Source organism: Aquila chrysaetos, unplaced genomic scaffold (genome assembly GCF_900496995.4).
Source record: "Aquila chrysaetos chrysaetos unplaced genomic scaffold, bAquChr1.4, whole genome shotgun sequence".
NCBI classification, from domain to species: Eukaryota; Metazoa; Chordata; class Aves; order Accipitriformes; family Accipitridae; genus Aquila; species Aquila chrysaetos.
The window spans coordinates 22,345-35,952 of record NW_024470411.1 but is presented as its reverse complement, the minus strand read 5'-3'; the positions used below and the strand labels follow the sequence as shown (position 1 = coordinate 35,952).

At 62.6% G+C, this 13,608-nt stretch overlaps 2 protein-coding genes across 3 annotated transcripts; one reads left to right on the top strand and one right to left on the bottom strand.

The window, feature by feature from the left end:
* Positions 1-730: 730 nt before the first annotated feature.
* Positions 731-6,540, bottom strand: LOC115338453 (REST corepressor 2-like). The gene is given in 13 exon segments (XM_041121968.1): positions 731-1,205; positions 1,286-1,343; positions 1,721-1,798; positions 1,919-2,035; positions 2,037-2,111; positions 2,206-2,275; positions 2,348-2,472; positions 3,385-3,546; positions 3,647-3,699; positions 3,990-4,070; positions 4,151-4,203; positions 4,613-4,736; positions 6,439-6,540. Coding segments are annotated over 13 exon segments (1,245 nt in total). The 5' UTR covers positions 6,461-6,540; the 3' UTR covers positions 731-978.
* Positions 6,541-6,699: 159 nt separating this feature from the next.
* Positions 6,700-12,445, top strand: LOC115338459 (N-alpha-acetyltransferase 40). Of its 2 annotated transcripts, XM_030007038.2 has the most exons (9): positions 6,700-6,868; positions 8,507-8,602; positions 8,752-8,804; positions 8,901-8,996; positions 9,652-9,810; positions 9,899-9,982; positions 10,084-10,161; positions 10,296-10,357; positions 11,918-12,445. In XM_030007038.2, the coding sequence occupies exons 1-9, from the start codon at positions 6,863-6,865 to the stop codon at positions 12,178-12,180; spliced, it is 897 nt and encodes a 298-aa protein (XP_029862898.1). In that variant the 5' UTR covers positions 6,700-6,862; the 3' UTR covers positions 12,181-12,445. The 2 variants fall into 2 exon arrangements, with proteins under 2 accessions (XP_029862898.1, XP_029862899.1); XM_030007039.2 differs by lacking the exon at positions 10,296-10,357 and having other exon boundaries at positions 11,918-12,106.
* Positions 12,446-13,608: the final 1,163 nt, after the last annotated feature.

The window sequence follows — 13,608 nt, the reverse complement described above, 5'->3', positions numbered from 1 at the left end:
AACCCAGAGCCCACTGGGCATGGCCCAGTCCTGCCAGTAACTCCCCCAGTGCTCCCAGGAACGCCTCCCAGTCACCACCACCCCCAGTACAACCAGTAACTCCCCTGCCCCACTGCTCCCAGTAAGCTCCCCAGTCCTCCCAGTACCCGCGAGCACGTGCAGCCGCTCTAGTAAAATACCTTTATTGCAAACGCGGCCGGGGACACCCCCCCCCTCCCCTCCCCCGGGACCCTCCCGGACCTCGGGGACACCCCCCCCCCCAGGGTGCCCCCGCCCTCCTCCCCCCCCCCCGGGGGCCGCGTGTCCCCCAGCCCAGCAGGGGGCGCTGCGGAGGGGGGCGTGGCGCGCCCGCCGAGGGGGGGTGTGGATCCCAGCGCTCAGCGGGGCGGGGCGTGTCCGGCGGCGGGGGGGCGTGGGCGAGCGGCGGGGGCGTGGCCGGGGCGGATGAGGGGGGGCGGGGCCCGGCCCTGCTGGAGCGGAGGCGGCGGCCGCGGCAACACGGGGGCGTTGGGCGGGGCCGGGCGCAGGAGGGGCGGGGGCTGCGGGGGGCGGGAGGGAGAGCGCGGCGGGGGCGGGGCGGGAGGCGGGGCCGCGCTGGGGGGCGGGGCCGAGGCTGGCGGCGGGGGCGGGGCCGGGCGAGATACCCCCGTGATCTGCACCTGCGGGAAGAGAGGCGGAGTCGGGGCGGGGCCAGGGCTGGATCGGGGGCGGGGCCAGGATCAGGGCTTGGACAGGGACCAGGCTCCAACACTGGGACCAGGACACAAACTGGGACTGGGACTGGGACCAGGCTGCCCATCAGGACTGGGACCAGTGCCTGGCTCAGGACGAGAACTGGGACCAGGACTGAGAGCAGGGCTGAGACTGGGACCAGTTCCTGAATGAGGACTGGAACCAGGACTGGGATGGGGACCAGGACCTGGACCGGGATAAGGGCTGGGACTGGGCCCAGTCTGGTCTCAGAACTGGGCCCAGTCCCTAACCCAGTCCCCCCCACTCACCTCTTCCTCCTCCTCCTCCTCCTGCCCCTCCCCGGAGGGGGGCGCGGGGGGATCCCCCCCCCCTCTGAGCCTCCCGTTCCCGCAGCAGCCGGTCGAGGCCAAAGCGGCGGCGGGCGCCCAGCACGAAGCTCTTCACCTGCGCCGCCGTCTTGTTCCCCAGCACCCCCGCCACTGCCGGGAAGTCACGGCCATAGCGCCGCAAGGCTGGCGAGGGCAGCGGGGTTAATGAGGGCAGCAGGGTTAACGAGGGCAGTGGGGTTAATTCTGGGGGGGACAGGACTCACCCTGCACCACCAGGAGCTGCTCATCCGTCGTCCAGCGAGAGCTGAATTTGCCATTGCCCTGAGGGAGGAGAAAGGGGGGTTGTGGGGCGATGCGGGGTGCCATGGGGGGACACGTTAGGGGATGGCTTGATGCTGTGGGGCACAGCAGGGACACAATGGGGCACATGGGGATACCGTGGGGCACGGCCAGGACACCTCGGGGACACCATGGGGCACGTGGGGATACTGTGGGGCCCAAGGGACACTGTGGGGCACAGGAGGATGCGATGGGGTACGTGGGGATATTGGGGACACCACAGAGGACGCAGGGACACCGTGGTGCACATGGGGACACCGTGGGGCACAGCAGGATGCTATGGGGCACATGGGGATGCTGTGTGGCAGGGTAGGACACAACGGGGTGTGTGGGGACACCCCCCCCCCCCCAGTCCCCACCTCAGGTGGCCGCAGCCCCTCCACACCACCCTCCAGTGCCTGCTTCAGACCGCTATTGATCTGCTTGATCCGTTGCACCTGCAGGGGCGAGAATCACCCCAAAATTTGGAGGAGGGGCACCCCCACAACCTAGAGGAGTACCCCATAGATTTTTTTTGGGGGGGACAGGGTTTTTTGGGTTTTGGTTTTTTTTTTTACCTGCCGTTTGAGGGATACCAGCTGACAATCCAGCTGCCGCAGAGCCAGAGCCCCCAGGTCGGGGTTGGCGGTGACACCGGCGACGTCCTCCCGGCTGAGGTGCATCCCCCGGGGGGGGGCGGCGGCGATGCCGGGCTGGGGGGTGGTGACGATATTGCGCTTCTTTCCGCGCGGCAGTTTTGGGGTAAAAAGGCTGAAATTTATTAATGGGGGGGGGGGGGGGGGGCTGGGGTCACCGCACTCACAAAGCGAGCGTGGTGACCCCAGCCCTCTCCGCCCCCCCCAACCTCTTTTTTGGGGTCCTGTGGCTCCGTCTCCCCCTCGTTAGCAGGGCGATGGTCATCAGTCTCGTCGTTGCTGTGGAAATGGGGGTGAAAAGGGGGATTTGGGGGTGGGGTTGGGGCTGGGTTGGAGGGGGGTGGTGTTTACCTGTCGTCGCGTTCTTTGCGGCCCAGGAGGCGTCGCGCCTGCCGGTCCATGACGCTGGTTCGGGTGCGGGTTTTTTTCCAGGAGTAATAATATTTAACGAGGCTGGGGATCAGCTTGTCGGGGAGCTGCAGGGGAAGGGGGTTGGGGGGGGGTACAGGGTGAGTTTTGGGGGGTTTGGGGGGTGGGGTGGGAGGTGAAGGGAGAGGGGAACCTTAGAAAAGGGGGGGAGATCCTTATAAATGGAGGAGGGAAGCCCCCTAAGAAATGGGGGAACCCCTAGAACTAGAGGGGGGGAGTGGGAGGCAACCCCATAGGAAAGGGGGGGGAGAAAGCCCCCAGAAATAGGGGATGGGACCCCTAGAAATGGGGGTGAACCCCCTAAAAATGAGGGGGGGGAGATGGGGGGAAACCCCCCAGAGTGGAGGGCAGAACGCCCCAGAAATGGGGGAGTGAGGGAACCCTAGAATTGGGGGGGAACCCCTAGAAATGGGGGTGGGTGGGAGGTACCACCTGCTGGGTTGTGGGGGGAGCAGGTGGCACCGCTGAGGGCGGCATCGGGGTGGCACGTACCATCCCCTATTGGGGGGGGGGGGGGCAGGGGGTGGCACGTACTACCCCCTATGGGGGGGGATGGGGTGGCACATACCATCCCATATTGGGGGTGGTCAGGGGGTGGCATGTACCACCCTATGGGGGGGGTGTCAGGGGGTGGCACATACCATTCTCTATGGGGGGGGTCGGGGTGGCACATACCACCCCCTATTGGAGGGGGTCAGGGGGTGGCACATACCACCCCCTCGACGCGGAGCGGGGTCCCGGAGCAGCCCGCACTCCCCCCATCTCCCCGAGTGACACCGTGGGGGTCCCGTGGCGACAGCAGCCCCCAGCCCCCGGTCACCGGGAGATGCTGGATGAGGCCGGGGATGGATCCAGCCGCTGCGGGGGGGGCTGAGAGCTGCTGCCCTCCCCCACGGGGTGGGGGGGGTTGTGTGGAGGGTTTGGGGGTGCATTTCGGGGGGGCGGGGGGTGTCTCTCACCATTTGTTGGATGCGGGCGAAGCTCTTGCCGTGGAAGCTGAAGGCCTGTTCGAAAAGAACCTTGTCCTCCACCGTCCACTCGTCCGGGAAGGGCGTGAAGTTGGCCAGGTCGGCCAAGGACTTCTCCACGTCGTGCTTGTGCCACAGCAGCATCCCCAGAGCCTGGCGGGGGGGGGGGACAATGGACGGGGGGGGGGCGTCAGGAGGAGCTTGGGGGGCACCCTGAGGGGACTCTGTGCTGTTTAATGGGGGTTGATGGTACCTGCTCGATGTTGTAGCCGTGCTTGTCCTTTGCCATGGCGATGTATTTGTCCACTGAGGGGGTAAAGGGAGTTGGGGGGGTAAAGGGGGAGTTGAGGGGGTAAAGGGGGGGTGAAGAGCATTTTTGGGGGGGTACAGAGGGTTTAGGGGAGGTAAAGGAGGGGTTAGGGGGTGTAAAGGGGGGGTGGGGCAGTAAAGGGGGAGTTGGGGGGGTAAAGGGGGTGTTGGAGGGGGCAAAGGGGGGGTTGGGGGGGTAACGGGGTGGGTCAGGGGATGGGGGGCACCCTGCAGCACCCCCCCCCCACCGAGGGAATGCCCCGATATGATGGAGGGGGGGGGCTTACGTTTGGCGTCGGAGACGCAGTGGTTGGGGGCCCAGACCAGCATCCCCTTCAGCTCCTTGTTGCTGTAGCGGGCAGGGCTCTCTGGGGGGGGACAGGGAGGTCAAGGGGGGGGGGGACGGACACCCCCCAGCCCCCTCAGCCCTCCCCCAAATCGTCCCTACCTGGTTTGCAGTCAGGAATCACCGCCTGGTAGTCGGCCCCCACCCGGATCATGCTGTCTGGAGGAGGGGGGGAGAGAAAAGGGGGGGGACGGGGATTAACGGGGGTGGGGGTTAACAAAGGGGGTCTATGCCAGCCCCCCGCAGTTGGAAGGGGGGCGGGGGGGGGGCAGCGATTGTGCCCCCCTCCCTGCCGGCAAACAAAGCCGGCGGCCGGCGCACACGCGGGCGGCCAGGGACAATGGGGACGGGGCTTTGTTCCCCCCCCCGCCATGTCCCCGTGTGTGTGCCCCCCCCCAAAACCCTACGGGTGGGGGGCTGACGTGAGCGCAGCTTGCCCCCCCACCCCAACACGTGGGGCAAGCGCAGCACCCCAACACATACGTGTGGCATGGCGGGGGGGACCACAGGCATATTTGGGGGGGGGGGGGCCACAGGCGTGGGTTGGTGGGGGGGGCCACTCACCGTGGGCGTGCTCGTCCTCGCTGCCCTCGTCCTCGGAGGGGGGGGGGCCACCGCCGGCGGCCACCGACTTCGCCCGGCTGCGGGACAGGATCCCCGAGGGCTTCTCCATCACCGACGGCATCGCCTGGGGTGGGGGGTGGGCTCAGGGTGACCCCCCAGATCCCCCCAGGGGGACCCCACAAGGCCCCGCCGCTTGGGGGGGGGGGCTCAGCCCCGCTGCCCCATGCCAAACTTTAGCCCAACCTTGGTTATTTGGGGGGGGGGGGGCGTGGGAATTGAGGGGGGGGTGCGGTGTTGCTGCGTTGGGCAGCTGGGGCACCCTCCCCAAAAAAGGAGGAAACACCCCTCAAAATGGGGGGCAAAGTTGGGGGTGGGTTAAAAGGGAGGGAAGAATGGGTGGGAGGTGTTTGGGGGGGTCCCGGCGCCCACCCGAGCCCACCCGCGCCCACACAATGCGCCGCCGGCCGCTCCCGCCGCCTGACGGTGCCAAAGTAGTTCCAGCTCCCCCGGCCTCAGCACGGCCCCCCCGCCCCCAGCGTACCCCTCCGCCGGCGGCAAGGGGGGGCACGGGGGGGGGGGGAGGGGGGGGGCACGGGGGGGGGCAAACATGGGGGTCCCAGCCTCGCTGTGGGGAGTGTGTGGGGCTGGGACCCATAGCCTGGGCAGGGGGGGCACACGTGTGTGCAGGGTCCCTGTCACCCCCCTGCGTGTGGCTGGAGGGAACAAAGGGCCAGGGGGTGGTGGGGGGACAAAGGGGCTGCTGGGGGGGCCTCAGGGATGCTGGGAGGTTGTCACACTCTGGGGCTGAGGGGGCCGTGGGGCTGCTGTGGGGCTGGGGATCTGTCCCACTGTGGGGCTGGGGGGGCCCACGGGGATCCTCCCTCCCCCATCAGAGGCTCTCTGGTGCTTACATGCCGTGGGGCTGCCCCACACCTCCCTGTCACCCCCCTTCCCAACCCCCCCATCCAGGGGTGCTCACCGCTGTGGGGTCCTCTGGGGTGCAGCTGTCAGGATGGGGGTGTGGGATGCCCCCCATTGCTGGGGGGGGGCTATGGGGCCGGCTGTGGGGCTGGCTGAGAGCTATGGGGCAGGCTGACAGATGTGGGCTATGGGGCTCTAGGCCGTGGGGCTGGGTATGGACTATGGGGCTCAGGGCTATGGGGCTGCTGTGGGTCAGGGCTCAGGGGTGGGGCAGGCCAAGAGCTGGGGGGATGGGCTATGGGGCAGGGCTGTGGGGTGGCCTGAGGGCTCGCAGGCAGGGCCATGGGGCCAGGCTATGAGGCAGACCAAGGACTGTGGGGCCAGGCTGTGGCGCAGAGCTGGGTTATGGGGCCGGGCTGTGGGGCAGAATGAGGACTGTAGGGCCAGGCTGTGAGACAAGGAGGGCTGTGGGGCAAGGTTATGGGATGGGCTGAGGGCTCTCAGGCAGGCCATGGGGCCAAGATATGGGGCAGATCAAGGGCTGTGGGGCAGGGCTGGGTTATGGGGCAGGGCTGTGGGGTGGGCCAAGGGCTCTCAGGCAGGGCCATGAGGCTGGGCTACGGGGCAGATCGAAGACTGTGGGGCCAGGCTGCACAACAGGGCTATGGGGCAGGGCCATTGGGCCAAGCTATGAAGCAGCCCAAGGGCTGAGGGGCCGGGCTGTGTGACAGGGCTGTGGGTCAGGGTTATGGGGTGAGCCAAGAACTCTCAGGCAGGGCTGTCGGGCTGGGCCATGGGGCAGCCCAAGGGGTGTGGGGCCGGGCTATGGGGCAGGGCCGTGGGGCAGGGTTATGGGCCATGCCGAGGACCCCAGGGCTGGGCTGCGGGACCGCCGTGGGTCAGACCTGCGGGCCGGGTGTCCGCCATGACACCGCTCCCCTCAGCGAACGGGCGGGGCCCCCTCCCTCTTTCCCGCCCTCGCCTCTCTCAGCCAATCAGCGACGAGCTGCCTTCGCGCCCAACGGCGCCGCCACGCGCCGGTTCCCTCCTCCCTCCTTCCCTCCCTCCCCCGCCCCTACGGCGCACGCGCGTCCCCCCCCCCCCATCCCTTCCCCGCCTCCTCGGCAAAGGCGCGTGCGCGTTCCCCGCTCTCCGCCCACCTCCCCGCCGCGCAGGCGCAGTGGCGCTGGCCGGCCGCAGGCTCGAGGGCCTCGCGCTCCTCCTCCTCCTCCCCCCCTTATATATAAGGCGCGCTCCCGCGCGCGCTCCCTCAGTCTCCTCCGCGCCCCCGCGCCGTGAGGAGCCGCCGCGGCCGCGCTCGTCGCCGCCATGGGGGTGAGTGGGGCCGGGGCCAGGCCAGGCCAGGGGAGCTCGTCTTGAGAAGAAGGGGGAGGGGCGGAGCTTTTGAGGCTCCTCTCAGGCGATTTGGGGCTGTCTGAGAGGATGGGGGGGCTTCTATCAGGTGATGTAGGGCTTCTGTGAGGGGATTTGCGACCCTCTAAGGGGATTTGGGGGTTCCTGTGAGGAGATTTGGGATGTTTCGTAGGGATTGGGGACCATCTGAGGACGTTAGGGGCTCTTATGAGGATATTTGCGGCTGTGTGAGGGGACTGGGGGCTCCTGTGAGGAGATTTGGGACCCTCCGAGGGGATTTGGGGCTCTCATGAAGAAATGTGAGACCCTCTGAGCTCTTGGGGCCTCCTATGAGGAGATTTGGGACCCTCTGAGAGCCTTTGGGACCTTTCATTGCAACTTCAGGCTCCTGCGAGGGAACTTGAGGCTCCCGTGAGGAAATGTGGGACCCTATGAGGGGCTTGGGCCTCTGTGGAAGGGGGTTAAGGAAGGTGGGAGGGAGGTGGGGGAGTCTCTGAGGGGGTTTGAAGGGGCATTTGGGGCTGTTTAGGGGGATGGGGGGGGTCTCTGAGGTGGGTGTCTTGGTTTTGGGGGGGCAGGGGAGAAGGGCAGGTGTTTGGGGTGCAGTAGGGTGCGTTCAGAGGCCCCAAGGGGTTTGGGGGTCTCTGTGGGGGGGTTGCAGGGACACTGGGAGATCTCGGAGACCTCAACCCACCTCTCCTCTAACCATGGACCCCAACCACCGGAAAACCTGCAGGTTTTCTCCCCGAAACGAGCCAAAATTAGAGCTTTTAGGGTCTGCCTCCCAGCCAGCGGCAGGTGCTAGGGAGGAAACACTGCTCCAACCCTCAAAAACTCCTTAATTACCCCCAGAAATGCCGACAGGTGTATTTTTGGGGGGAGGCTTGCTCTGTCCTGCTCCCAAAACCACGTGCATCAGCATTTTTCCTGTAAAATGCTGATTTTTGGCTGTGTTTAACTTGGTTCTAGTGGGAGTGAAGCTTGGGAATCCCCAGACCCGCTTTGACACCCTGCGGGTCTTTGGGGCTCGCCAGGGATTTGGAGGGATCCCAGCAGGATTGTGGGTCTCCCCTCCTTCATTTTGGGGTAAAATCACCTATGCTTGGGTTATTTCTGGTAGGGGACTCCTAAAATTCAACAGAAAGAAATGTTTGCAAGTGTTAACTTTATGTAGATGCTGCTCGGTGCCACCTCCCTGTTCCAGCCTGTCTTACGAGTGCCAACTTTGTTAAAACACCAAGATTCTGGGGCAAAACCCCGCTAATTTAATTACTCCAGTGCTGATGGCCCTGAGGAGCAGGATGCAGCAAAGCTTTCCCGCTCCCACAGTGACCGGGAGGGTTCAACACACCCCTATGAGCTCAGCAAAACGCTGGTTTTTTTACCCCAAAATCACTTTTTTGCAAGGATTTTGTGGCAAACCCCGTTCCTCACCTCCAACTTGCTTATTTTTGTCTTTGTGGACTTTAATTATTATTAATTTCTGGGCAAAACTTTTTTGCTGTTGGTGGGCGGAGCTTTGGTATTTGTTAAAATAACCCAGATTTAGTGAAAATTCCCTTTTTTTTTTTTTTTTTTTTTTTCTGCTGCTCACCACAGAGGAAATCGAGCAAAGCCAAGGAGAAGAAGCAAAAGCGCCTGGAGGAGCGAGCGGCCATGGATGCCGTCTGCGCCAAGGTGGAAGCCGCCAACAAAGTGAGTGTCCCCCTCGCTAGCAGGGTGAAAAACAGGGTAAAAACCCCACAAAACTGCTGATAAACCTCCCCTGCCACAGAGCAGGGCCTGGCAGGTGGGAATGAAACTTCCCTGCTTGTTTTTCCAATGTGCCTTTTGGTTTCTTCCAGCTTGAAGATCCCCTCGAAGCTTTCCCAGTTTTCAAGAAATACGACCGGAACGGGTGAGTGTTGCCCATCGCGGTGTCACCGAAGCTGTTCCCGGCGCCGCCGGCGTATCCCCGGTGCCGACGCCGTTTCCCTCCCGGCATCTCCCGCAGTTTGAACGTCGCCATCGAGTGCAAGCGCGTCTCCGGGCTGGAGCCCACCACCCTCGAGTGGGCCTTCGAGCTGACCAAGGCCAACATGCAGACACTGTGAGTCGTGCTTCGCCGCCGGCAAAGCCACCCGTCAACGCGGCACAACTGCGATGCCGAGATCCCGGCGCTGCGCTGGGAGGGCTCACGGGTGCTCCAGCCCCTCGCCGGTCTCTGGGAGGAAACCCTTGCTCGCTGCGATCCCAAATCGGGGGGGGGGGGGGGGGGGGGGGGGGGGGCGTTTTTTGCTCCTCCAAATCCCTGGGGGGGGTGTGTTGTTTTTCGGGGCCCCAAAATCATTGGGGTGGGTTTTTTGTGCCCCAAAATCATGGAGCTTCCCCCTCCCCCCCATATTGTGGAGGAGTTTTTTGTCCCAAAATTGTTGGGGTTTGGGTTTTGTCCCCCAGAGTGGTTGGGTGGGAGTGTTTTTCGCTCTCCCCCACGATCGTTGGGGGTGTTTTTTACCCCCGAGATTGTTGGGGGTGGGTTTTTGCCCCCCCCAAATCGCTGGGGTTTGGGGATCTTTTGCCCCCCCAAATCGCTGGGGTTTGGGGATCTTTTGCCCCCCCAAATCGCTGGGGTTTGGGGATTTTAGCCCCCAAAATCGCTGAGGTTTGGGGGTTTTTTTGCCCCTCCAAATCATTGTGAAGACTTTGTCTCCCAACCATTGGTAGATTTTGCCCCCAAATCCTTGTTTTTCACCCCAAACGGGCAGGTACGAGCAGAGCGAGTGGGGCTGGAAGGAACGGGAGAAGCGGGAGGAGCTGCGGGACGACCGGGCCTGGTACCTGATCGCCCGCGAGTCTGGCGCCGGCCCTGTCGCCTTCTCCCACTTCCGCTTCGACGTCGAGTGTGGTGACGAGGTCCTCTACTGGTGGGTATCCCCAAAAATGGGGTAAAAAAACCCAAAAAAGGGTCTCCCCTACTTTATAACACAGCATGTGGTGGTTTTATCCCTGCAGCTACGAGGTGCAGCTGGAGAGCAGAGTCCGGCGGCGAGGACTGGGCAAGTTCCTCCTACAGATCCTCCAGCTGGTGGCCAACAGGTGACAACCGACAGCTTTTCTGGGGGAAAAACAGGTGGTTTTGGGGCTGCCAACCCCTCACTGAGCCCCCCCTCTCTGTTTTCCCTTCCTCCCCCACTCAGCACGCAGATGAAGAAGGTGATGCTGACTGTCTTTAAACACAACCACGGCGCCTATCAGTTCTTCCGAGAAGCGCTCCAGTAAGTGTAAAAAAAACCACCCAGATTTGCTTGGTTTTACCCCGTTTTCTAGCCCGGGGCACGGGGGGAGGAGGAGGAGGAAGGGGGTTTGTCCGTCCGTCTGTAACACGTTGTTCGCACGACTGTCTTTTCAGTGCGCTGGCAACGTGCCGGGGCCGGGCGACGCGGGCAGGCGGGGCAGGGGCAGCCGAGAGAGGTGGGTGCTCGGGTCCCCCCCCTCGGCGCCAGGTCCCAGGGGAGAGCCCCTTTTCCGGGGGGTTTGAACCCCTTTTCCAGGGGGATTTGCCCCTTTTCTGGAGCTTTTTAGCCCTTTTTCTGAGGGTTTTTAGACTCTTTTCCGAGGGTTTTTAGCCCCTTTTCTGGGGGGTTTGAACCTTTTTTCCAGGGCTTTTTTAGCCCCTTTTCTGGGGGTGTATTTAGCCCCTTTTCTGGGGGTGTATTTAGCCCCTTTTCTGGGGGTGTTTTTTGTGGTTTTTTTTTTTTAAGCCCCTTTTCTGGATTTTTTTAAGCCCATTTTCCAGGGGGGGTTTAACCCCTTTTCCAGGAGTATTTACCCTTCTCTGGGGTGTTTTAGCCCCTTTTCCAAGGGTATTTTCCCCTTTTCCAAGGGTATTTTCCCCTTTTCCAAGGGTATTTTCCCCTTTTCCTGGGGGTTTTTGCCCTTTTTCCAGCTGATTTTTTAACGCCTTCCTTTCCAGGGAGTTGTTTGGACCCCTTTTTCCAGGTTTTTTTACCCCTTTTCCAGGTGATTTTGGGGTGTTGGGGGGAAGGTTATCCTCTTTTCTGGGTGGTTTTTAACCCGCTTTTCCGGGCATTTTCTGGGTGTTTTAAGTCTATTTTGTGGGTGTCAACCCCATTTTCTAGGTGTTTTTAGGGTGTCTTTTAACCTCTTCTCCAGGTTTGTGGGTGGTTTTAGCCCCTTTCCTGGGTTTTTTGCCCCATTTTTCATGGGGGGAGGCGTATCCCCGTTTTCCAGGTGTGATTTTTTACCTCCTTTTCCAAGGTTTGGGGTTGTTTTCCTCCTTTTCTGGGTGTTTTGGGGGTTTTGAGCCCTTTTTCTAAGGGGTTTTTAGTCCCTTTTCCAGGTGATTTTTTTTTTTTAGGCCTTTCTTTTCCATTTATTTTTTTTAACCCCCTTTTCTCTTTGGTTTTTGTTTGTTTGTTTTAAAAACCTTTTTCTGTTGTTTTTGGCTGGGTTTTTTTTTGTTGTTTTTCTTTTTTAAAGCCCCTTTTTTGTGGGGTTTTTGGTGGTTTGGTGGTTTTTTTTTTTCTTTAGTCTCTTTTGTGGGCGGTTTCCTTTACCCTTTTTCCGGTTGTGTTTTAACCCCCTTTTCCAGGTGTTTTTAACCTGTTTTCCGTGTATCCCGTCCCCCCCCTCCCTTTTCTGGGTGTTTTTTTTAATGTCTTCCCCAAGTATTTTTAGGTGGTTTTAATCCCTTTTTTGGGTATTTTTAGAGTGTTTTCACCCCGTTTTCTGGGTGTTTTGTTTTTTTCAGCCCTTCCCCAGGTGTTTTTAACCCCTTTTCTGGCTGTTTTTAGGGTGTTTTTACCCTTTTCTGGGTGTTTCCCCCCTTCCCGTTCCAGCCATTCCACCCCCCCCATCACCTCCCTCCCCTCCCTCTCCCCGTAGCTTCGGCCAGCCAGGGAGGGTGACACAGGGGGGGTCAGGGTGACACGGGGGGGGGGGGTTGAGGTGACACAGGGGGTGGTCCAGGTGACACGGGGGGGTCGGGGTGACACCATGCCCCCCCCCCAGGTTCGAGGTGGACGCCGCCTCCCCCAGCGTCTCCGGCTGTTGCGGGGACGATTCCTCCTACGAGATCCTCAGCCGTCGCACCAAGTTCGGGGAGAGTCACCCCCACCCCGGGGGGGGACACTGCGGGGGCTGCTGTCACTGAGCCCCTCCCCCACCGCTTTCTGTACCCAAATCTCAAGGTTTTGCCCCCAAAACACCTCCTCACCTCGGGGATGGGTACCCAACCTGCCTGTAACCCCCGCCTCCGGTCACCGAATGGGTGATGGGGGGGGGAGGACATGACACACAAACCCCCCCACCCCATCCCCCTCCTGGGGTGGGGGGGGCTCATTGGGGGGCTGGGGGAGGGGCAATGGTTCATTTTGGGGCTGGAAGGGGAGGTTTGCCCATTTTGGTTGTTTATGGTGCCTCGCAGGAGTCGAGGCCCCTTCCCCCCACCCCCTGTTTTTTTTATTTTGTTTGTTTGTTTGGTTGGTTTTTTCAGCGATTTCGTTTGTATGTAACAAATAAATAATAATAAAAGTTTAATTTGGCCTCGGGGTGGGGGAGGGGCAGGATGCTTCCCAGTTATTTACTGGGGGAATAGCGCCCCCCTCGGACTGGAGGACTGCGCTTCCCAGCGTGTCCTGGAGCTGAGTAATGACCCCTCCGCACTCGGGGAGGGTGGAGCCTGAGCGCGGGAGGTGTGGCCTCGGTGCAAGGGGGGCGGGGTCTGAGCACGGGGCAAAGAGACTGCTGTGTGAGGGGGCGGGGCCTGGGCAGTGGCTGTGGTCAATGGGAGGGGCCTGGGCGCACGGGGCGGTAGTGTGAGGTGGGCGGGGATTGGACGCAGGGGCGTCCGTATGGGGCGGGGTCTGAGCTCGGGGGCGGGGCGTTGTGTACAGGGAGCAGAGGTGGGTGCGTAAAGGGGGAGGAGCATCCGTCCCCGCCTACCTTCTTCCGCCGGTAGTGACTCGCCCCGGTATTTCCGCTTTCGCCGCCGCCATGCAGATCGCCGCCCGCCTGGCTCGTTCCCTTCTGCGCTCCGCGACCCGGCCCGGTCAGGCTCGACGCGGCATCGTCTCGGGGCCGCCGGAGCAGCCGGTGGGGCCTGGGGTGAGCGTGGGAGCTGTTCGGGGACAGGGCGGGAACCGGGACGGTGGGTGAGTGACCTTGGTGGGGTGGGGGTGGACGGATCCCGGAGCTGACGGCGCTGTGCCTGCAGGAGAGTGTGGTGGCCTTCGTCGTCATGTTCGCGTCCTGCCTGGGCCCGGCCGCCTGGGTGCTCGCCCACCTCGAGGACTACAAGAAGGGAGAGTGACACCCCCGCCGGGACTACCCACCGCCGGGACCATCCAGCAACGGGACCACCCACCGCGGGGACCACCGGGGGCGCCGGACCGGGACACACACACACACACCCCGCTTCTGCCGCCGATGGGACCCTCCCGACCGCCCCCCCTTCCCAATAAAAGCCGCTGAGGCCGATCCCGGCTCCGTTCCTCACTGCCCGGACGCCTGGGTCCATCCAACGGAGGGAGGGGGGCTTGGAGGAGAGGGGGGTCTCGACCTGGGGAGGTGGGCTATGAGGTCATCCGATGGCATCACGGTGAGGTCACCGGACGGGGAGGGCGGCTGGGTAGAGGGGGGAGGCCCTGTTGCTAAGGGTGATGGTGGTTGTTACTGTCGTGGCCTGGTGGGTAGCGGTTGCT

Coding starts and splice junctions, on each gene's coding strand:
- LOC115338459 (XM_030007038.2), top strand. Junction 9,811..9,898: donor GGTGACGAGGTCCTCTACTG/GTGGGTATCCCC, acceptor TTATCCCTGCAG/CTACGAGGTGCAGCTGGAGA. Junction 9,983..10,083: donor CTCCAGCTGGTGGCCAACAG/GTGACAACCGAC, acceptor TCCCCCACTCAG/CACGCAGATGAAGAAGGTGA.